The 22,440-nt window shown below is 45.4% G+C and overlaps 5 protein-coding genes and 1 long non-coding RNA gene across 6 annotated transcripts; 5 read left to right on the forward strand and 1 right to left on the reverse strand.

Moving 5' to 3' along the window:
- Window positions 1-438: 438 nt before the first annotated feature.
- LOC136962588 (uncharacterized) lies at window positions 439-2,313 on the forward strand. The gene is made up of 3 exons (XR_010878912.1): window positions 439-495; window positions 892-958; window positions 1,434-2,313. It is a non-coding gene; the product is annotated as an uncharacterized lncRNA (long non-coding RNA).
- A 902-nt stretch (window positions 2,314-3,215) lies between these two features.
- Window positions 3,216-10,479, forward strand: LOC136961797 (Na(+)/H(+) exchanger beta-like). Its single transcript, XM_067255235.1, has 12 exons — window positions 3,216-3,801; window positions 4,950-5,413; window positions 6,287-6,537; window positions 6,647-6,864; window positions 6,993-7,189; window positions 7,283-7,372; window positions 7,474-7,544; window positions 7,650-7,823; window positions 8,079-8,232; window positions 8,736-8,837; window positions 9,255-9,324; window positions 9,491-10,479. The coding sequence occupies exons 1-12, from the start codon at window positions 3,468-3,470 to the stop codon at window positions 9,727-9,729; spliced, it is 2,364 nt and encodes a 787-aa protein (XP_067111336.1). The 5' UTR covers window positions 3,216-3,467; the 3' UTR covers window positions 9,730-10,479.
- Window positions 10,480-10,780: 301 nt separating this feature from the next.
- On the forward strand, window positions 10,781-11,707 carry LOC136961799 (fatty acid-binding protein 10-A, liver basic-like). Its single transcript, XM_067255237.1, has 4 exons — window positions 10,781-10,847; window positions 11,194-11,366; window positions 11,467-11,556; window positions 11,657-11,707. The coding sequence occupies exons 1-4, from the start codon at window positions 10,781-10,783 to the stop codon at window positions 11,705-11,707; spliced, it is 381 nt and encodes a 126-aa protein (XP_067111338.1).
- Window positions 11,708-14,123: 2,416 nt separating this feature from the next.
- On the forward strand, window positions 14,124-15,605 carry LOC136961798 (gap junction alpha-9 protein-like). Its single transcript, XM_067255236.1, has one exon. It carries the CDS (start codon window positions 14,124-14,126, stop codon window positions 15,603-15,605), a length of 1,482 nt encoding a protein of 493 aa, XP_067111337.1.
- A 662-nt stretch (window positions 15,606-16,267) lies between these two features.
- On the reverse strand, window positions 16,268-17,834 carry mycbp (MYC binding protein). Its single transcript, XM_067256017.1, has 5 exons — window positions 17,718-17,834; window positions 17,170-17,242; window positions 16,998-17,046; window positions 16,734-16,863; window positions 16,268-16,647 (listed from the first exon to the last, which is right to left on the reverse strand). The coding sequence occupies exons 1-5, from the start codon at window positions 17,730-17,732 to the stop codon at window positions 16,603-16,605; spliced, it is 312 nt and encodes a 103-aa protein (XP_067112118.1). The 5' UTR covers window positions 17,733-17,834; the 3' UTR covers window positions 16,268-16,602.
- A 442-nt stretch (window positions 17,835-18,276) lies between these two features.
- Window positions 18,277-21,920, forward strand: rragcb (Ras-related GTP binding Cb). Its single transcript, XM_067256002.1, has 7 exons — window positions 18,277-18,790; window positions 18,952-19,155; window positions 19,270-19,469; window positions 19,609-19,723; window positions 19,841-19,983; window positions 20,166-20,314; window positions 20,453-21,920. The coding sequence occupies exons 1-7, from the start codon at window positions 18,608-18,610 to the stop codon at window positions 20,608-20,610; spliced, it is 1,152 nt and encodes a 383-aa protein (XP_067112103.1). The 5' UTR covers window positions 18,277-18,607; the 3' UTR covers window positions 20,611-21,920.
- The last annotated feature ends 520 nt before the right edge of the window (window positions 21,921-22,440 follow it).

Raw genomic sequence — 22,440 nt, forward strand, 5'->3', positions numbered from 1 at the left:
AGCGGCCGGGAATCGAACTGGAAACCTTCGGATTACTAGCCCAAGTCCCTCACTGCTCAGCCACCTGACTCCCTTCATTATGAATGTTTCGTTACCAGGCACTTGTACAGAGTTTATAGAATCACTAAGTAAAGGTTTTCTTTAGTATTTCACACTAGTTCCAATAAAGTCTGGGTGAGTTGGTTCTTGTTACATAACCCTCTGCAGTGCATTACCACACATAACCCTTCAAGCGTGCAACATGCAGCCTCACCCTCTCTGTCGCTTAGTGACTACATGACCAGATCTCACTTGACAGGGCAAGGGTTTTCCACCGTACTGTAAGTGTGTCTGTGTGATGGTGTTCTGCCTGAGTGAGTCCATTCATCCCATTGGATGGGACTATGGAGGACAAAGGAGGAGAGACACACATTAGTTCTCTCAGTGGCCCTGTGATTCAGGGTATTTTCCGTGAGCTCTAGTTGAGTCTCTGTCTGGTCGCTCGGCTGCTGCGAGGTGAGTTGTTTCAGTTCACCTCCTGGATCTGTATTCTTTTTCTTTGTGAAAAGCCGTTAGTTTAAGATTTTATTGATGTTAATACTTTATTGCCTCATGTTTTTTTTTTTTTTGGGGGGGGGGGGGGGGGGGGGGTTGGCATGTGTCTGCTTTTGGCTAAATATGTCCTTTACTCTGTTGCATCAAATAAAGTCAGTCTTTTCCTAAAATATTGATTGATAGGGTTAATCAATTTTTCTTGATGTAAGAACCTCAGTATCACTAATCGGGTGGGTAGTGGATGTGGTGGTTATTATGGGCTGTACAGTGTTTGTTTTCTAGTAGTTCTACAATACCTGAAGAGTGTAAGTTACTGTGCAGTGGTCATGTTGTTGTTTGGTGCCTGTGTCCTGTCAGAGTCTGGGCAGTAGACATGATCCTGAGGCTAGGACGGCTCACCCCTGGATACTTCCGTCTTCTCCAGGTTTGTATCTGTCAATAACGCCCCTCTTATTCTGCAACTGTGTGTTTGTCAGTTGTGAAATTAACGTTAGCTTCAGGGAATATGCCGCTGCGTTTGTTTGCAGCTCAGGGGAACGGAACTTCATGTTTTAGTGAGCGGCTGGTGGAGACGTCATGCCAGATATCATGTCACGTTTATGAGTACTTATCCTTTTGAACCAAATCCCTGCTTCTATTACTTAGTACTTATTACTTGGTGCAGGAAGAGCAGAAAGAGATGTAATCTGGGAAGTGTTTCTTGTGATGACAGTGTGAGTGTTTCTTGTGACGACAGTGTGAGTGTTTCTTGTGATGACAGTGTTGATAGCATGACCACTTGACTCAACTGCTTCTTGGCCACTTAGCCATGCTCACCTACTGCTTGAGGCACCTCTAGTCAGTGGTGGATGTTATCTCCTACTAATCAGGCGTGGTGTGTGTGTGTTCCCCCCGCTCAGAGCCAGGTGTCAGGTGAGGTCCAGATGCAGTGTCAGGGCAGCCTGGTCAACCCTGTGGCCCTCATGATGGCATCTGTGGGCATCGGAGTGTCTCTCTACAGCGCCCGCCGGATGTCACACACGGCCCACCTCAAACAGCCCGCTGCCTGAGGAGGAGGGAGAGAGAACTGGACCAGGAGGAGGGAGAGAGAACTGGACCAGGAGGAGGGAGAGAGAACTGGACCAGGAGGAGGGAGAGAGAACTGGACCAGGAGGAGGGAGAGAGAACTGGACCAGGCGGCACACCACCACACACGTCAGTGGTTGGGACCTGTAACAGACTTGAATTTTAGACTCACCAAGCAGTATGGTTCAATGGGTATGTGTTGGTTGTTGTCGATGAAAGGTTGTGTGTGTTGCTGCAGGGATGTTGGATGTTGGGAGGGATGGTGAGGGGCGGAGTAAGAGCTGCTGTGTCGGCCATGACAGTTTGAGGGTGTTTGTGATGTACATGAGGAAAACATGGAAGTGTCTGAAACTATAGAAACACCCAGCATACTCATAAACTGTAGTTTAACTTTATAAATCTTCACACCCATGATCCTGATTCAATAAGATATGACCTGCACATATCCTCTAAGGTATCTGTACCAGTGGCTGAAGCACACTTTAGAATGTCTTGAATTAAGCATAAGGCGACACCACAAACCAGAGAGGTTATTTTCCAAACCCTACAATTAAACATTTGAGCACAGAATGTGACACGAGAAACATGCTGAAACTGTTCTTCATGTCTTCTGCCACTCTAAACCAGAAAGCAAACATTATGTTTTATGTATTAGTGTATTTTACTGTCTTAAGTACTAGATTTTGAACAACTGAATATCAAATAAAGCTCACATTTCATCCCAAAATTTAATCATATATTTATTTATCTTAAACCTTATGTTGACGGCTCATTCTATAACTAATACATTTTTCTATATTAGTAAATGTACTGGTGGAACAAGCTGACAGCTGTCTGCCTGTACTAACTCAGACGTTCTGCTCAGTATCATTCTGTACGTATTTCCTTAGTTTCTACTTTCATGGGAACGTGAGACGCTCATTCAGTCGCCGTGGGAACCGATGCTGGGAGCGGAAGTTTGACACTGTGGGAACCAGCCATGTTCGAAGTTGAACTGTGTGCTCAATTAAACAGTCTAATCCTTTGCATTCGGAGTATATTCATGATGGTATTGAACAGAACAGGGATGGTCACCCTTCCCCAGATCTGTGCCTCGATACAATCATGTCTCTGAGAACCACTAGGCTACCGTGGACAGTATCAGACATCCCAACCTGCAAAAACTAATTTCAGCTTCCATGTAGGCTGTTATGTTATACGGCTCTGCGGCGAGGGAGCGGCAGCTGGAGCCGCTGAATCTCTGAACACAGGCGGGCGTTATGTTCCCTCCCCCGGCACAGACACAAGAAGACACCCCTCCTCATTAGTCTCCCACTGGGGTGCAGTCAAAGCATTTTAAGGGATGTATTTGGGCTATTATACCGTCCCTGAATACATTTTACTCTAGTACAAATACAGCCTAACACATTCATTGTCCAGACACTACATTCTTAGGGAGTAGGCTAAACTTTTTTAAAGAAGTCCCTTGATGAATGGGGTTATTTGTTAGGCTAACCGAAAGTCTACTGTTCATGTTTCCCCTCCTTGCCACTAGATGTCACTGAACATCACAGTATTCTTGGAGCTAACGAAATGGAAGACCATTCACATTAAAGACACAACCAGCCTATCTTAGATGTTGATTGAAACCTTGTCCTAAGCTTGCCACAAAGATTACCAAACCAATACAGTAACACTCGCGATGTCGCATTATGCAGCAACTGTGATAAAAGTGCAGTTAGTTTAACCGTTACTTTTTTTTCTGACGCAGATGCGTAAAACGAATAGTCTACTCGAGGATGATTCATCATTGGAAAAGTATGCAGACCAGTATGCCACCAGCATCGTTACCGGTTTTGATCTTCAAATAATTTATCAAATGGATTTGAATGTGCGAAATTAGGCTATTTGAAATGCATGCAATCAAATGTGCTGCTTTGGGTGGCCACATACGTTTTATTCAGTATCACAGAGGTATTTTGGTTTTATTTGTCATGTTGGCCATTTTATCACGAGGTGTCTACGCGACCGAAAACCATGACATTTCAGGCAACGAAACATCTCGCAACCCACCACTCAAGACAGAACCCTCACGCAATACAACTTCAACCAGCTCTGCTCACCACAAAAAGGCTTTCCCTGTCCTCTCTGTAAACTACGATCACGTCCGAAAGCCTTTTGAGATCTCGCTATGGATCCTTCTCGCCTTGCTGATGAAACTTGGTGAGTCCCGCGGTGTGACACCTTTAGGGCTTTTCCTCCCGTTAGTTCATATTAGCAATACCTGCAATATTGTCGACATAATAACTTCCAGATTGGAATGCCACCCATCGGACTTTTTCACCGTATCTTGTTTCATTCATCTCCTGTTATTATAGTTTCCTACAACCCAGTAAGACCCAGTAGCCCTAATGTACCACAGACACTTATGTCTGTTACGCGTCCGGCCTGAATTTAGTCACTAACTAGAGTTCAGTGATTTTTTTCCTCGCAGACATAAGCCTAGATAGGCACATTATTCTAGTAAAGAAGACAGAATTTGCCAAACGATTGGGACCTGTGTTGATTAGCATTAGTTGAATTTCGATTCAAGGAAAGTAATATGAGTGTGGGGAGATGTGTTGTGACTTTCCTATGCCAACACGTACTAAAAAATCAGATGAATTGGCCGGTTGGAATTGCATGCCGACAAAATGCCTCGGACCATCCTGAGGAAAGGCATCATGTTACTCATAATGGTGTCAGTGTCTGGGGCTGGTGAGTGAAGGCTTATCTAGCTGGCCAGCTGCTCTTAGCAGGACAGATAAGGAGGCGTACAGGAGTGTAGGAGGCTGCTACTCTCGAGCCCTGGAGAGCAGCGTTCTCAAGTGTTACACGGAACTTTCCTTCAATGCACTATTAACTAGGAGACTTCCTGTAAAGGATTCACCTATTCCAGAAAGTGATGAGCTGTGTTTAAAATCCATAACAGTTGGAATGATGTCACAATATGGGGTCGACTGAAGGGGTCGAAGGGCCATTTTCTGGAATTGAAAATGATAAAATGTCAGTTTTAGTGCAGTTGTAGCGGTAACTGCATAATCAAGACAAAGTCTCTAGTAGCCTATGCATCACTCGAAAGAAGCACGATCTTTCAGGCCCTTGTAAGATCACCCGAGCCCTACCTACCTACGGAGGTCTAGAAGGAATGGGCTGGTATGTGTCTGCAACCATGAGCCCTCGAGACGGCAGGTTTTAGGCTGTCACCCTGTCACCCTGACAGAGAGCTTGATGGTGCCCTGGTCCCCCTCCCTCTCTCCCCCTCCCTCCCCCCCCCCCCTCCCTCTCTCCCCCCCCCTCCCCCCCTCTCCCCTCCCCCCCCCCCTCCCCAGGGTTCCACGTCATCCCCCGTGTGTCAGGCGTGGTTCCAGAGAGCTGCCTGCTCATCGTGGTGGGGCTCCTGGTGGGAGGGTTCATGAGGGCCATTGGAGAGCCTGCTCCCATCCTGGACTCCAAGCTGTTCTTCCTCTACCTGCTGCCGCCCATCATCCTGGACGCCGGCTACTTCCTGCCCATCCGGCCCTTCACCGACAACATGGGCACCATCCTGATGTTCGCCGTGGTGGGCACGCTGTGGAACACCTTCTTCCTGGGAGGCATGATGTACGCGGTGTGTCAGCTGGAGGGCTCCCCCTACCTGAGCCAGGTGGACCTGCTCTCCTGCCTGCTGTTCGGGTCCATCGTGTCGGCCGTGGACCCCGTGGCCGTGCTGGCCGTGTTCGAGGAGATCCACATCAACGAGCTGCTGCACATCCTGGTGTTCGGGGAGTCCCTGCTCAACGATGCCGTCACCGTGGTGAGTGGAGGGGGGGGCCATGGTCGTCACCATGGTGAGTTGTGTGGATGTGGACAGGAGGGAGGAGTCATGACCGTGTGAGGTTGCTGTTTAAGACGCTTGCCAGCTAACTCTGACTTTAAGTTTGGGGTTAATTGTTAGATGTTAACAGGTCTTCCTGATGCTGACTATGTCCAGTTGGAGATGATTGTCACTTGATTCTGTAGTCTTGGATTGTGTTTGTCTCACTTGACACAATCCTCTCCATTGAGGTACTGATGTGAGCCCTGTCAGGAGACAGATTAGATGTTAGGTGTCAGTAGAGAGACTAGTGGCAGAAACCATCATTAACATGCAGCCTGTCACACAACCAGCTTTCACTGTCTCCATCGACCATGATCCTGCACATTTGTCACAGCATAGGACAGGCCTCGTATCACAGTTTTATGAAAGTATTTCTTGTCTGTCTGTAACTCAACATATGACCTTCTCGTGGGTCTTACAAAGTGCCACGAACACCCCCCCCCCCCACCTCTAGACTTATCTGCAATGTAATCTTGCCAGAACAAGCGAGATGGTGTTTAATGGACTAGAAATGCATTAAGAGGGCATTTACTGGCCCTGATAGAGTTCATTGTGCCAAATATCGGGGGGTGAATTGGAGCTGCGGCCAGCTGTCTACGGAGACAGAAAAACGATATGACAGTACTCCTAGCAGTCCACTGTTCCATTAGCTAAACACTACATTCAAGTCTATTGATAGAAGTAGAAGCACAGCGCCCCTCTCATTCTCTACATGCCTCTCCTGGCAAACTGCACTTCACACTGTCCAATGAAGCATGAAAATGCCCAAAAAGATATAAAAGTGACCGTGTCTGACCTCCTCTCCTGCAGGTCCTGTACCACCTGTTTGAGGAGTTTGCTGACGTGGGCTTTGTGACGGTGCTTGACGCTGTCCTGGGCGTGGCCTGTTTCCTGGTGGTGGCGCTGGGCGGCCTCCTGGTGGGCGCCATCTACGGCCTGCTGGCGGCCTTCACCTCCCGCTTCACTTCCCACACGCGCGTCATCGAGCCGCTGTTCGTCTTCCTCTACAGCTACATGGCCTACCTGTCAGCTGAGGTGTTCCACCTGTCTGGCATCATGTCGTGAGTAGCAGCAGGGGGCGCTGTCTGGTACACCAGGCTCTCATGGACACTGGGGCTGGCGTTTAGGCGTAAATACACCCTACCTGTCCTCTGCTGCTTGCTGTTCCAGGTTAATAGCATGTGGGGTGGTGATGAGGCCCTATGTGGAGGCCAACGTATCCCACAAGTCCTACACCACCATCAAGTACTTCCTGAAGATGTGGAGCAGCGTGAGCGAGACCCTCATCTTCATCTTCCTGGGCGTGTCCACGGTAGCCGGGCCGCACACCTGGAACTGGACCTTCGTCATCGTGACCGTCATCCTCTGCCTTGTGTCGAGGGTCATGGGTAGGTACAGGAAGAGTCATTCAATGACAAACCACAACAATGTGTGATGATAAAGTACAATCAATCAATGAATGTATGATATTTATGACCATAAAGTTGAGTCTGATCTCAGAATGTGTCTGTTCAAGGTGTGGTGGGCCTCACCTTCATTATTAACAAGTTCCGTATTGTTAAGTTGACCAAGAAGGACCAGTTCATCGTGGCCTACGGTGGCCTGCGAGGTGCAATCGCCTTCTCCCTGGGTTACCTGCTGACCAATCACAAGATGAGGAACTTGTTCCTCACCGCCATCATCACAGTCATCTTCTTTACTGTGTTTGTTCAGGTGAGGTGGCGTATTCAAAACAGGGTGTGTGGGTGTGGGTGGGTGTAGGGTCATTAGCAGCTGTTGTGTTATCTTTGCTGGGTGTGTTGTCAGGGCATGACGATCAGACCTTTGGTTGACCTGCTGGCTGTGAAGAAGAAGAAGGAGAGCAGACGGTCCATCAACGAAGAGATACACAGCCAGGTGAGACACACCCAGGTGATGAAGGAAGACTGGTTTGTAGTGTCATTGTTGTGTGATTTTCTCAGTGTGTTCATGTGAACACATCTCCTGTGTGCTGTCAGTTCCTGGACCATCTTCTGACGGGGATCGAGGAGGTGTGTGGCCACTACGGACATCATCACTGGAAGGACAAGTGCGTACAGTTCTGAACGTGTGGTGTACCTAGACAGGAAGGGCCTGACCACCATGAGCCGGGCTGCGTGTTCTTCTGATTCCACCATGTTGTTTGTTGCACTAGGCTGAATCGCTTCAACAAGACCTACGTGAAGAAGTGGCTGATTGCAGGCGAGCGTTCCTCAGAGCCGCAGCTCATCTCCTTCTACAACAAGATGGAGCTGAAACATGCAATGGAGCTGGTGGAGAGCGGCAGCTCAGCCAAGCTGCCCTCTTACCCCTCCACTGTGTCCATGCAGTACGTACCTGCCCTCTTACCCCTCCACTGTGTCCATGCAGTACGTACCTGCCCTCTTACCCCTCCACTGTGTCCATGCAGTACCTGCCCTCTTACCCCTCCACTGTGTCCATGCAGTACCTGCCCTCTTACCCCTCCACTGTGTCCATGCAGACAAAACATAAACAAAACATACTCAATATGAATAAAATGTAATGAAACTTCATTACACTACATTTCATAGAGGACGGTAAATCAGTGTTTCTGTTGTGTTAGGAACATCCGGCGGGGAGGCCAGGATGCAGAACAGCCTCGTATCTCTGAGGCCCGCCAGGAGGAGATCAGGAAGATGCTGAGGGGGAACCTACAGAGGGTCAAACAGCAGGCTGGTGCCCACAGCATCTCACCCCAGATCAAGACCAGACAGAGGGTAGGACACTAGGCTAGTGCCCACAGCATCTCACCCCAGAACAAGACCAGACAGAGGGTAGGACACTAGGCTAGTGCCCACATCATCTCACCCCAGATCAAGACCAGACAGAGGGTAGGACACTAGGCTAGTGCCCACATCATCTCACCCCAGATCAAGACCAGACAGAGGGTAGGACACTAGGCTAGTGCCCACATCATCTCACCCCAGATCAAGACCAGACAGAGGGTAGGACACTAGGCTAGTGCCCACATCATCTCACCCCAGATCAAGATGTTGCAAGCTCAGATCTTTGGATGAAAGCTAATGGTGTCTGTCTGTCTCCCTCTCCTCCCCCTCCTCTCCTCTCTCCTCCTCCTCTCCCTTTCCTCCTCCCCCCCCTCTCTTCCCCCCCTCTCCTCCCCCCCCTCTCCTCCCCCCCCCCCTCTCCTCCTCCCCCCCCCCCTCTCCTCCCCCCCCTCTCCTCCTCCCCCCCCCTCTCCTCCTCTCCCTCTCCTCCTCAGGTGCGCTCCTACAGCAGACACACGTTGGCTCTGGACCCGGAGGAGGAGGACGAGCTGTCAGAACTCCGGCTCCGCAAACAGAGAGTGGACATGGGGAGGAGGGTGAGTGAGGGGGGAGGAGGGGGAGTGAGGGTGGAGGAGGGGGAGTGAGGGGGGAGTAGGGGGAGTGAGGGGGGTGGGTGAGGGTGGAGGAGGGGTGGGTGAGGGTGGAGGAGGGGGAGTGAGGGTTGGAAACTTGTGGTGAGAAACCAGGGTTTGTGGAAAATGACATACTTCCTCCCCACCTGTAGACTATTATCTGAAAGCTTGAACTGGAACATTAGAAGACTGGACTACACGGATGTAGGCTCCATGAAACCCTCCTGTCCCTCTCCTCAGATCAGTTCTGTGTGTTACACTCTAACTTTGATGACAGCGTCTGGATGTTTTCTAGCTATCCAATTCCATTTTCAATTTTGAAATCCTGGTGATTTGGGAATGTTTTGAAAGAGTCTGAAGGGTCCTCTGCTCTGCCTGTAGATGAGCCACTACCTCACTGTTCCAGCCAAGCAGGGCACCCCGCCTGTCAGGAGAGTGCGATTTGAATCAGGTGAGTCTGTCTGGGTTGTTGAGCTTGTAGTGGAATTGAATGCATTTTAAATATGTACAGGAACATGGTGTTGTCCATTAAACGCATTGTTATCGATAAAAAACATTGTTATCAGTTGAACAGTATTGAATGTGTTGGCTGATGTGGTAGTTATTTTGTCCTCCAGACAGCCACGGTCTGAGCAGTGTGGACCCGCCGACCCAGCGCTCTCTCAACGCTACGAGGCTGATGGAGGAGTCAGACAGGACAGGTCACCAGAACACACCCCAGAACCAGGGCTGGGAGACGGGCGCGGTGTCCAGGGCTGACCATGGCCAGCGACAGCCAGACCAACGACGCCTCCGGTGTCTCAGCGACCCAGGCCCTGAGGAGGACGAGGAGGAAGGTCTCTTCCTGTCTTGTTGATGATGCACTTCCTGTGACCTCTGAGTGTTACGTGCTTAGAGAATCTCCACTCGTTTTACTGAAACCTATTTATCATGTGTCTGTGCGGTTGATATTTAGACTATGGGAGAATAACTTTCCTCCACAGGTCTCATGACTTTTGATAAGAAACTAACGATTTGGTAGTCCTTCACATTATCAGAATCGTTATTTCTGTGTTGACACTCTTATTTTTCACATTTAAACATCACCAACAGCTACATCATGACATGATCAGATATGCTGATTGACTTATTGTGCTGATATCAAGGAATAAGAATCTGTCTTTCAGCCCTGCTGTCTTATTTACTAGCTTTGCACTTCATTCACTGCCTGCATGAATGACAACGTGTTTTCTCAGGGATTGCAACACGGATTCACGGCAATATACCGACCGTACGCCTAGATACTTCACGGACAACTTGCAGTCGATATTATTAAAAGTCAAGTGCACTGGAAGTTTAGGTGTTTTTGTTGTTTCAATAGGAAGCAAATGAGTGTGAACCAAAATGTGTGCTAATATATATCAAAGGAATGTCTCCTGTCATGCCTTGTCTTCGGTGTTAGAGGGGGGCGTGCATCACCTGCTCCAGCATTGTCCTAATGTCACCTTGCAATTAATCGTTTATATTATAAAAACAAAGTGTGCCAAGTTCAGTATTTTTATACCAGAGAAGAAGGTACTGTGTTCTTTGTATTCACAAAATAAAGCTTTACAGAATGCACTGGAAACATGTAGACGTTTTCATTTTCAAAATTACCATGTAAATTTTCCCTTTCAAAATGATTGCTCATTCATGCAGTGTGAAGTGATCGTTTACAACGGAGGTGTTTTTGACCAGTATGCATCCCGTGGGTCCCTTTCACATGCGGAGACCGCCGAATAACAGGGAATTGGAAATCCCTAAAATGCCAACTGTGTGTGTGCGTGTGTGTGTGTGTGTGACGCCTATAGCAACATGTCAGTGATGATCAGGTATGTTGTCTACCGGTGCCTGAGGCTAGCATCATACCGAGGGAACGGTGAACAGAGATGGACTTCAGCGGCAAATGGGAAATCTATGCGCAAGAAAACCATGAAGAGTTCCTCCAGAAAATGGGTTAGTGCTCTAAATGACAACTGATGTTTGTAGAACTATATATAATGGTTAGAACTATATATATTGTGTAGACCTGTATGTATAGAATTGTGTACAGTACATACAACTTTGTATAATATTTATAATGGTAGCCTATATTTAATGTTTGGAACTCAACTTTAGAACTGTAAATACACTGTGTGTATAGAACTGTATGTTTACTGTATACAACTATACAGTAGGTTATATGACTATATAGACCTAACTATACAGTAGGTTATATGACTATATAGACCTGTATATTGTCTAGAAGTTGAAGGAGATGTCTCTGCAGAAGGATCTAATGCAGCCGTTGTGTTTCCGTTAGAAGTGCCTCAGATGTTGGTGAAGATGATGAAGGATGTGAAGCCGGTGACGGTGATCGAACAGAACGGTGACGACTTCACCATCAAGATCCAGACGAGCCTGCGCACCGTCACTAACTCCTTCACTGTCGGGAGAGAATCAGAGATGACCTTCATGGACGGAAAGAAGTTTCAGGTGATATTTATAATCGGATGATTGTGTTTTCTTAGTGCCTAAACTTAGTTGCATGTAGCATGTACACAGGTGTGTGTGTGTGGATGTATTTTATCTTCAGTGTACTCCGAGTCTCGAGGATGGGAAGCTCGTAATTACTACAGAGAAGTTCACCAGCATGAGAAAAATCATAGGGGAGGACATGATTGAGGTACAGTTACAGAAAGAGTTGAACATCCTCTTAAAAAATATGACTCATAGTTTAAATTCCTTTCACCATAACATGTTTGTATGGTATTCCTTTCCTCTAGACGATTTCAGCGGGCTCCACAGTCATGACCAGGAGAAGTAGAAGGGTATAATTCTCTCAACCTAACGGATCAGTCCATGAACCAAATACCCTTGTTACTGTTGTGTCTTATAGGCTACTGGTAGGCAACAGTCATTTAAATAAAAATTAACACATTTAACTGCATCTTCTCGTTCTTACTGTTCACAACGATTTAAAACCTTACCCTAAATGTACATTTATGATGATTTTACATTTTAGAAGTGATAGTATCAACTGCACTATAAAACAACATGTAAAAAAAAAAATCTGGAAGAATACGATTTCAAAGCTGTCAAATTGATCTATTGTCTGTGAAGTAAAATTTGAACTGAAACAGTCCAGGTGAACCGAGGAACAGTCAGTAGGCGCGAGTCTCAATCAGGACCACAGTCGTTTTGTGCGTCCGGTAGGTGCCGGTGTTGCACCAACAGGCCTATTAAACTTCCTCGTACTGAGGTCCCCTCGTAGGAGCGACGCCCGCGGCAGAGGAAGAGGCTCCCTTGTTGTTCAGCCTGTCTCTGGCCTTTGTGAGTTATGGTGTTTTACCTGTATTTATCTTCTTTTACATGTATTCTTGTTCTTTGTGCATGATTTCCTCTCTTAGACAGTCAGAAATATTGGCTGTTAGTTATACATTTAGGCCCAGTTTCACAGACATGGATTGAGCTTAACGTGTTATTTACATTTAGTCATTTAGCAGACGCTCTTATCCAGAGCCACATACAGTAAGTACAGGGACATTCCCCCGAGGCAAGTAGGGTGAAGTGCCTTGCCCAAGGACACAACGTCATTTTTGCATGGCCGGGAATCGAACTGGCAACCTTCTGATTACTAGCCCGCTTCCCTAACCGCTCAGCCACCTGACTCCCTTTTCAGTCTCCCTTATGCTCATAAAACTGGTATTTGACTAAAACGAAGCTGAATGTGTATAATACATTCATATAGTTGTACACTGTAAACAGATGCCTTCAGTAAAGTTCTGCATTGAAATGGTCAATATCTCCCTATTCAATAAACAAACCATCTCGATACTAGTACTGCCTTATGTGTAACAACAGCTAAATATAATATGTATCTGGTTTGTGAACCTGTTTTGTTAACAGACGAGTCACACTGAACAGCGGATTCATTATTTTCCTTAAAATAACATTACAACAAGTTAGTTTGACAGGACTATCCTATTGATTGCCTTTAAATGGACTAGACGGCGGTAAACTGGCAGGGGGTCTGAATGAGATGCAGAGGGAGCCATCCAAGCGTGAAGTTGGATGCGACCTATTGATCGTTGCTACAGGAAAAAATCCATCAATCAGAGAGTGGGGGGAAAGTTGTTGAAAATGTGTATATGATATACTCAACAAGATTGAATGATATGTTGTTGCTGGAAATAGACAAAAACCAGGGCATAGGCCTACGTTACCATGTAAGAAAACTAGCTGTGTGAAACAATCTGAAGAATACACAGTTTTGCTACTCCTGAAAACCAAACCTAATGGTTGGTAGTGTCTGGTGTCATTTTGCGCAATTAACACTGAAAAATTGAGAGACTGGTTTATCGTAAGGTAGGCTAAACGATCCCAATTCAGTTTGTATGTGAATCATATAGGCCACGATTCAAGAGATCGTAGGGGAGGCACTGTTACACAGCAAACTGCTATCACTAGCTAATAATCCAGTTATACCACAGTGAATGTTTCAGTATGATTAATCCAACTGCAGAAGGCTGGTGGTGTCACCAGCGGTTCTCATGTCAGGGGCAAACCAGCAGACTCCCTGGTTTTGTAGCTGTCAAGCGGGATTGCGGTAGTTCAAGGTGATTCAGATTACACGAGGAGCAGACCGAAATTATACATTGAGCAATTGAATATCTGGCAGCCTCACATTCGCCTGGATGACTCGCTTGCCCATCACCACCGGCTGTCCACAGTGCTGCAAGGTAATTGGCAACGGACCATACAGTATCATTGATTTATCCGAGTGGGCTACAAGTGGCGTGCTCTGGTTTATTCCAGCTGTGTGTGGGTTTTTTTCATCAGCTGGAGAGTGCAAATCGTTGTTCACAACAACATTTCAAGTTTAACGGAGAATTATTCAGGAGAGGATAAAGCACTGACCATGACCCACACACCCTTGTTTTGGATTCAACATAGTCATATCTACATTTTATTTCCAAAAATGAAAGGTAAGGTAACCATTTTAAACGTTGGAACGTTGCACTGTATGGCATTTTTGTCCGCGTAAATTCAGAAAACGATGTACTTTCATGGATACCTTTACTGTATATTGTGGACCAATGCTGCTGCAATATCACTTTTTTTTTATCAGTAACACTGAAAGTGCACATTTTCTGTGCAGTCGTTTTAATTTTTTACATTGTGCCCCTTTTCAAATGTTCTTCTTTTGATACAGATTTTTCATCAACCTAATTTAGAAGTACCTTTGTGAAAATGGGAGACTGGAACTTTCTTGGTGGGATTTTGGAGGAAGTGCATATCCACTCCACCATGGTGGGCAAGATCTGGCTGACCATCCTGTTCATCTTCCGGATGCTGGTGCTGGGCGTGGCGGCAGAGGACGTGTGGAACGACGAGCAGGCCGACTTCATCTGCAACACGGAGCAGCCGGGCTGCAGGAACATCTGCTACGACCGTGCCTTCCCCATCTCCCTCATCCGCTACTGGGTGCTGCAGGTCATTTTCGTGTCCTCGCCCTCGCTGGTCTATATGGGCCACGCCATCTACCAGCTGCGGGCTCTGGAGAAGGAGCGCCACTGTAAGAAGGCGGCGCTGCGGCGCGAGCTGGAGGGCGTGGACGTGGAGCTGCTGGAGGTCCGGAGGAGGATCGAGAGGGAGATGAGACAGCTGGAGCAGGGGAAGCTGAACAAGGCTCCTCTCAGGGGCTCGCTGCTCCGCACCTATGTGGCCCACATCGTCACCCGCTCAGTGGTGGAGGTGGGCTTCATGACGGGCCAGTACCTCCTGTACGGTCACCAGCTGGGTCCTCTCTATAAATGCGACAGGGAACCTTGCCCAAACGTGGTGGACTGCTTTGTCTCTCGGCCGACAGAAAAGAGCGTGTTCATGATGTTCATGCAGGGTATAGCAGCCGTGTCCTTGTTCCTCAGCCTGCTGGAGATCATTCACCTGGGCTACAAGAAGCTGAAGAAGGGGATCCTGGACTTCTACCCTCACCTCCAGGACGAACTGGACGACTACTACGTGAGCAAGTCCAAGAAGAACTCTGTGGTTCATCAGGCGTGTCTGGGGACCTCTGGGGGCCGCAAGGCCACCATTCCCACTGTGCCCAGCGGCTACACCCTCCTGCTGGAGAAACAAGGGAACGGCCCCCACTACCCCCTCCTCAATGCCTGCTCCGCCTTCGTCCCCATACAAGACGCCCCCAGAGCCAAACCAGGATCAGACACCAAAGAGGTGGTGATGCCCAGTTCTGTGGAGCATAACAGCAACTCCAACAACACCAGCAGTGAGGCCCGCTCCCCTGCTCCGGACCAGCACCACCCCCCTCCCTCCCACTGTGAGGATGTGGAGTCTGGGAGCCCTGAGTACCCCACCATGCCGGTGGCCAGCGCCTCATCCTGCCCCAGCCTGTCAGGCTTTACCAGGAAGCCACGGAGGGAGAGCGCGCCGTGGAACTGCACCACGGTGGTGGAGGGGAACGGTTCAGACAGTGGGGACTCTTACCCAGGGAACATGAAGCCTCGCTGCAGCTTCGCAGCCAGCCGGACCAGAGCCTTCTCTAAGCCCGACCTCAAGAGACTGAAGAGGGCCCAGAGCCCAGACTCTGCCGGGGAGCTGAGCTCTGCGTCTCAGCACAGCCGCGACAGCCCTGCTACCTTCTCTCCGAACCGCAGAGTGTCATTGGCAAGTAACGCCAGCAGCAGGCGAGCCACAACCGACCTGCAGATCTAAGCGTTAGTTAATTATTTTCATAATGCCGACAAAAACTTGCAGCACTGTAAGTATGTTTTAACGGCTAATTAACAAGATTTCACACTTCTGACAATTATTATGAGGGGTTCATCTTCACAGTTGTGAGGTATATTGTTTTCGATAAAAGCCGCAATGTATTGTTATACACAAATGTTTGATATAGCTGGAAAGCACCACTAGTGGCCCCTACTCCATGTTGTGCAGTCTAGGCTTCCAAAACAACACGTGCAGAGCAGTGGAAAAATAGGAGCAGAAAATCTATAATCCAGCTTTAGGCAGTCATTTGCTATTATGTAACCCTAAGGTCTAAATTATATATCATCATGTGTGTGATGTCAATTTTAAACTCCAATCAAGAGAAAATCACAACCAGTTTTCTCATCACATTGACGTACACATAAATAGGTTTGTGATATTATGAAGTGCTGAGAAGATTCCCCATCCTACCAACAAATTTGGGCCTTTAAATTGACAATATTGTTGTGGAAGAATCACAAAGTAGTTACATAATATTTTCAATTTGTTCTGTTTTTTTCCTCCAGATCTCGGTACTACAGATGTCTTCCATCCTGAAAAAACACTGATATGTTGTCTTAAAGTTCAATGATCATTGAAAACTTGTAAATATATTTATATCTATTGGAGTAGAGCTGTGTTTTGGATAATACATTTTATATGAAAAAGCAACCGTTTCTGAAACACTCATTATAGTAATCGATATATCAATTGTTATTTAAAAATGCAATTGACAGACAAACACATGCATATACATTATTCATAGATCACAGAGTATAAAAAGGTACCAGAAAAATGTGGTGCAAAAGTTGTGCCTCAAAACTGTTTAATAATAATCTTGGCAAGAGTTATTCTCAAAACTTTTGTGAACAGAAATCAGGACAATTCTTTGAAGAAATAAATCATATCTGTTCTATTTTTACAATGTGAAAAAAAATAACAAAAATAACAAAGTGCAACATTACTCTGCAGTCCCCTCGCCAGGTGTAGGTTCATAGTGCTGAAGCTGAAAAACAAGCCAAAATCAAATCAATTCAAGTGGGTTTTTCGACTTCACAGGAGACCGTTTAGAAACACACATGACTCACTTACCCTGCTTCTAAGGTCTTTATTTTCCTCTGTGAGCTGTTGGCACTTCTGCTGCAGGTCTGTGAGTTCCTGGCGTAGGGCTTCAGAGTCCGAGGCCTCCGGGCCGGACACTCCAAGGTGATGCTTTATGAAGCTATGGTTCGGGTGAAAGTTAAACGTATAACTTTAACCATTGAGGCTTGTAGAAAACTTCCCTTTCAGAGTCCCACCATAACAGTTGACCAGGAACTTCAAACAAGTCTTACACATGAGTTTATAAAAGGATACTCCAAAGCATTATTCGGTTTGTCTGTCTCTTCATAAAGTGCCACCAGTACTGGAATGAGAAAGGTTTTGAAGGAGTCAAGTGATATTGATGAGAGTAAATTTGCCGTACAATCACTTTCATAACGGGCAAGGAATCCAACAAAGTGATCTTGACTTCGTATTAGAGACCTACCATTAGTGAGACTGTCCAGAACCCCTGCCTTTTCTAGGTACCTTCGGTACTGTTCTCTCTTTGATTCGGAGGCCTGAAGGGAAGTGGAGAAGCCCAAGTGGTTTCAATTAAGTCACTTTCTAATTAGGACGAAACTGGTTTAAGCTGAAGTGATTGTGTCAACTGGAATCGGACACGTTAAATACACTATCATGCATTGCTAGACGTTTGAAAACGTAAAGGGTCCAACAAGTACATCCAAACACTAAGCATGTCCAGTTTATTCGGCTACTAGCTCTACCTCTAATACTCTTACGGCCAGCACCAACTAACACACAAAAGAACGATGGGTTTTAGGGTAAACAACAATGTAGTTAACAAATCTACTATGGCTATTAGGCTAACTAAAGTAGCTAGCTTGCTAAATGCTAGAGCTAGTTCTGGCTGTAAAACGAAACCTAAAACGTCTAGTCTAGCTATAGTCAGACGAATTGTGCGAAACGCAAAAGCTACTGTATCTTAGAAATACTTTGAAAAAGTTGGGTTGAGTAATGTCATCGTATACTTACTCTATAATGTGCCATTATACTGTGTGGAAATTTACGAAATTACAAGCCTTGCTTCACAAATAGACTAACGTTAGCTATGTTGGATTATCAGCTGTAGGAAACAGACTTGTTTTACCCGGACGGTGACTAGTACGGTTGCCATAACGACGAACAACAGAAATCAACCCATAGGAAGTAAATAAAGACAATATTGTCTTGAGTGAGGAATTTATTTACGGAAAATCTCATTCATTTTAATACATTTACTGGGCAGGTAGTAAAGTTAATTGTCATTAAATTGGTCCCAACTCATGGCTACGTTTTATGTACAGGCGTTTTTAGAGATAATTTAAAAGGATTAAGAAACAGGAGCATTAATAATCAGGCAAAACAAATTTAAGAAAAAAACACAAAAATGCATCCCTGATCATGCCACTGTCTTAAGTGTCGCGTACTTTCTAGTCCTAACTCCACCAAGTCACTGTAAAAGGCGGCCGTCACTGGATACTAAAACAAGGTAACCCTATGTCCAGGAAACCAATAGCATTGTTGGGGGCGGGGAAATACAGGTAACGTCGGAAGTGATACGGCAAGCTAGCTGTCATGCTCTAAACATTTACTAGTATTTGGGAATATCATCAGAGTAAAAGATAAAAACAGACCAATCCCTGACAATGCAGACAGTTGTTTTTTGTTAGAAGCAGTTACTTAACCTCATCGATTTCTAAATGTTGGACACAGGCGAGCGAGGTACTACTGGGCTAGCCTGATCAACAAAGCAAGTCAAGATAGCAGCTGGCACTCGTGATCAACCCGATCAACAAAGCTGGAAGAGTAGCAACACAGCCGCCCGGGCTGCAAGGATTTACTAGCTCTGAGATCAGCGGTGCTTGTAGTCGTAGGTAGACAAAATGTCTATTCAATATGAGGAACCGACATTAGCAGGAAGTTATGGGGTTGTAGATTCTTTTCCAAAGGACTTTGGCTACGGAGTGGAGGAACCAGATATTGAAGAGAGTTCGTTATCAGCTGACAGTAAACCAAGAATACTGTTGATGGGTCTTCGACGAAGTGGAAAATCTTCAATTCAAAAAGTAACTATATATTTATCAAGTAAACAGTATCATACCCATTAATAATCCAGTTCAGATAAGTTTTTAAGTCGTAATGTAAAAAAAAAACCGGGCGTGGCCACGTAAAAAAAATATTATTTATGAATTGTACTAACCAGTGTTTTGATTCACGGTCCATCCAGGTTGTGTTCCACAAGATGTCACCCAATGAGACGTTGTTCTTGGAGAGCACTAACAAAATATACAAGGATGACATCTCTAGTAGCTCTTTTGTCAACTTCCAAATCTGGGACTTTCCTGGCCAGGTGGACTTCTTCGACCCAACGTTTGACTATGAGATGATTTTTCGAGGCACTGGGGCTCTGATATTTGTTATTGATGCTCAGGTAATAGTTTTGTCTCTTATAACAGTGACAAACCCACTAAGGAATGATTTTCCTCGTGTTAAAGCTGTGTGTTTCTGCTCTCTGCTGTAACTCTGTCCTCTCTCCCTATGCCAGGATGATTATGTGGAAGCTTTAGGGAGGTTACATCTGACGGTGTCCCGTGCCTACAGAGTCAACCCAGAAATAAACTTTGAGGTGTTCATCCATAAAGTTGATGGTCTTTCCGATGACCACAAGATCGAGACCCAGAGGGACATCCACCAGAGAGCCAACGATGACCTGGCGGATGCCAGCCTTGAGAAGCTTCACCTCAGGTAACTACACCGGTGGTTACTGGCTTCTCTGGTCATTAGAATACTAGTGCAACTTTGTCCCTAGATAAGGAGCATTTAAGATCACGGCTCGAACGATGGGAGGCTTTATTTATTTCTAATATTTTCTTTTTCAATTTAGCTTTTATTTGACCAGCATCTATGACCACTCCATATTCGAAGCCTTCAGTAAAGTTGTCCAGAAACTTATTCCACAGCTACCAACTTTAGAGAATCTTTTGAATATCTTCATATCGGTATGTATGATCTGTATTCCAGTCATGCTTGATGAGTACTGTGAGACTTGTAAGAAGCAGATCATATACATCTTGTACTAGCTCTGTGGATAAGCTATGTGTGTCATGTGTTGGCAGAATTCTGGGATTGAGAAGGCCTTCCTGTTTGATGTGGTCAGTAAGATCTACGTTGCCACGGACAGTTCTCCTGTGGACATGCAGTCTTATGAACTGTGCTGCGACATGATCGATGTTGTGATCGACGTCTCTTGTATATACGGGTAAGAACAGGTCATGCATGGTCCTTGTAGCTGGATCACAGGAGTCAGTCGAGTGACTGCATGAACCTTCATTTAACATGCTTTTCTTTCTGCATTATGTGCACGTGTCTGGTATTATTGTGTTTTTAAAAATACATTTAATTTATACACAGACAATGATGTTGTGTTGTTGTCTATGGCAGCCTGAGAGAGGACGGGAGCAGCAGTGCGTTTGATAAGGAGTCGTCCGCCATCATCAAGCTCAGCAACACCACCGTGCTGTGTCTGAAGGAGGTCACCAGGTTCCTGGCCCTCGTCTGCATCCTCAGAGAAGAAAGCTTTGCAAACAAAGGTGAGAGTAGCCCAGATAATCAGTGTTTAAACGAATGATCAGTGTTCGCTTTGACATTGCCGTTCTTTATTTAACTGTAGGCTCTCCCGTAAAACAGCCTTGACTTCCTAAAGTATTCCCCGTCTGTGTTTTCTCCAGGTTTGATAGACTATAACTTTCACTGTATTCGTAAAGCCATTCATGAGGTGTTTGAAGTCGGACCGTCGGCACAGAGGACAGGAGTTCTGCCTCCTGGCTCGCCCGGTAACAGCTTGGCCAATGGGAAGTATGCTGCATTAAATGGAAATGCTCTTTAGAGGACCTTACAGAAGGAATGTTGTCACCTAAATAGAAAGCAGTGAAATCAACAGAGATATAAACAACCTTCTGTCCAAAGAAGATAGAGGTTAAAAAAAACTAAAAGATGTTAAATTAAGATTTATAAAAAGGTGGGGTGAACTACAGGCTAGCAGTGATCGTTTGCTGTTAGCTTCTCTCGGGATGTTACTTTTTGCATTATTGATGAATAGTCGCTACACCTGAGGGACTGCTTACAAGGCAGACAGATATTTACTGTCTTCACGAGGGTATGCCACTGAACAAGTCAGTTCACAGAGCTGTTATGCTCTGTTGTCATATTGTTGTTACAGTAGAAATGGGAAGCTGCATTATAGGAAGATGTAGCTGAAAAGTTTACCACAGTAGCGGAACTTAATTGAAATTCACTTGTCAGATGTCAGGTTTTTTGGGGGGCTAGCTGGGAATCTTTTTTTCCCTAGAGAGCATTCCTTTCAAATGTAATTGATTAATGTAACCAGCAAACATATTTTTTCTACTGTCAGTGTAAAGAAATAATACATTTTGAGTTTGTTTGTGCCCATATGTACCCTTACATGCAAATATATTTTGAAAGATTCTTATGATAAAATGTGTGTTTACTGAGAAGCAATCTGTTCAGCAATTTGGGTCCAACAATTTTTGACATAATATTATACAGTAATTCATTTAAACACAGTTTTTTTTTTTTTATCTCTCACGTGAAAAGCTTCTGGCTGACTGTGTTTGTTCCCTAGTATAAACTAACACCCTCAGTAAGGAATGTGGATAATCACTCTGTTCTACTGTTGTAAGAGTTCAGGGTTCTGCTCAGGATCTTCACGGACCTCTACTGTGCCAGTTCCACCATTAGGTTTGGTTTTGATAGCCAGTGTTTCAGCTGGAGGACTAATGGGTGTTGGTATTGATGGAGTCACAGGTCACTCATTTGGTCACTCCAGTCGTATTTGTGACACTTTGACAGTGTATTTTATGTATTAGTCTTATGAACACTTTGCCAAATCTTTTCAGTGCAAGAGATGTGTAACATATGTACAAATATCTTTTGCCAGAAGGTTGTGTGTGTTTTTCAGTTTCTTTTTGTGCGATAGAGTAATATAAAAATAAATTCTGCTGTAATTGATTAAAGCGATTTAGTGATTTAAATCTTTTGAGATACAAGGGAATGTGAATTTCTTCCACGATTTGGTCTGAAATTGTGTGAATAATTAAAGGTATTTTTGTCATTTGAATCTCTTGGTTGTCTTTTAATAATTCTGTAGAATGGCTTGATCGAAGCATGGTCTAATGAAATTAAATTGGATTTACCTGTTTTAATGATGTGGCTGTGTTGTGTTTTAAAGGACAGCAGGGGGCATCATATATTCTCCTGGAAAGATTGAGGTCCGTTTTGGAGTAGGTAAATTGGTTTGTTACCCTAGTGCACCACAATGCATGTTAATACAGGTCCGTTCAGGCATTTCACTGGATGCTAAAGACGCAGTTACTGTATTTGGGTTGCACGTGTAAAAGTATATTTTACCTGGTGGTTTATATCATACTAATAGTGCGAAGATACAGTTTCTCCGCACAGAGAACTGGTAACTCATAGGCTGTCTGTCTAAATGCATTCCTTCTGCTCACAAAGATTACTGTTCTGACTGTTGAAATACAGTACAACAAAGTGCATAGTTAATGTTTGCTCATACATTCTGTCATGGGTAGCGGCAGGATGGAACCGCAGCTGTAGCCTCTAATCAACCCCAGACAACCAGCTCAGAGGAGCGGAAAATGGACGTCAGAAATTTGGAAAAATATATGTCTGTCTAGGC

Source organism: Osmerus mordax, chromosome 18, assembly GCF_038355195.1.
Source record: "Osmerus mordax isolate fOsmMor3 chromosome 18, fOsmMor3.pri, whole genome shotgun sequence".
Lineage (NCBI taxonomy): Eukaryota > Metazoa > Chordata > Actinopteri > Osmeriformes > Osmeridae > Osmerus > Osmerus mordax.

What these genes read in the sequence shown, in the direction of transcription:
- LOC136961797 (XM_067255235.1), top strand. Translation starts at nt 3,468, where the DNA reads ATGTGCGAAATTAGGCTATTTGAAATGCATGCAATCAAATGTGCTGCT. An exon ending in CGCCTTGCTGATGAAACTTG is followed by an intron (nt 3,802 to 4,949) that starts GTGAGTCCCGCG and finishes CCCCCTCCCCAG; the next exon opens with GGTTCCACGTCATCCCCCGT. An exon ending in ACGAAGAGATACACAGCCAG is followed by an intron (nt 7,373 to 7,473) that starts GTGAGACACACC and finishes GTGTGCTGTCAG; the next exon opens with TTCCTGGACCATCTTCTGAC.
- LOC136961799 (XM_067255237.1), top strand. Translation starts at nt 10,781, where the DNA reads ATGGACTTCAGCGGCAAATGGGAAATCTATGCGCAAGAAAACCATGAA. An exon ending in AGAGTTCCTCCAGAAAATGG is followed by an intron (nt 10,848 to 11,193) that starts GTTAGTGCTCTA and finishes TGTTTCCGTTAG; the next exon opens with AAGTGCCTCAGATGTTGGTG. An exon ending in TGGACGGAAAGAAGTTTCAG is followed by an intron (nt 11,367 to 11,466) that starts GTGATATTTATA and finishes TTTTATCTTCAG; the next exon opens with TGTACTCCGAGTCTCGAGGA.
- LOC136961798 (XM_067255236.1), top strand. Translation starts at nt 14,124, where the DNA reads ATGGGAGACTGGAACTTTCTTGGTGGGATTTTGGAGGAAGTGCATATC.
- mycbp (XM_067256017.1), bottom strand. An exon ending in AAACCGAATAATGCTTTGGA is followed by an intron (nt 16,864 to 16,997) that starts GTATCCTTTTAT and finishes CCCGAACCATAG; the next exon opens with CTTCATAAAGCATCACCTTG. An exon ending in ATAAAGACCTTAGAAGCAGG is followed by an intron (nt 16,648 to 16,733) that starts GTAAGTGAGTCA and finishes CTTGTTTTTCAG; the next exon opens with CTTCAGCACTATGAACCTAC.
- rragcb (XM_067256002.1), top strand. Translation starts at nt 18,608, where the DNA reads ATGTCTATTCAATATGAGGAACCGACATTAGCAGGAAGTTATGGGGTT. An exon ending in TTTTGAATATCTTCATATCG is followed by an intron (nt 19,724 to 19,840) that starts GTATGTATGATC and finishes ATGTGTTGGCAG; the next exon opens with AATTCTGGGATTGAGAAGGC. An exon ending in AGAAAGCTTTGCAAACAAAG is followed by an intron (nt 20,315 to 20,452) that starts GTGAGAGTAGCC and finishes TGTTTTCTCCAG; the next exon opens with GTTTGATAGACTATAACTTT.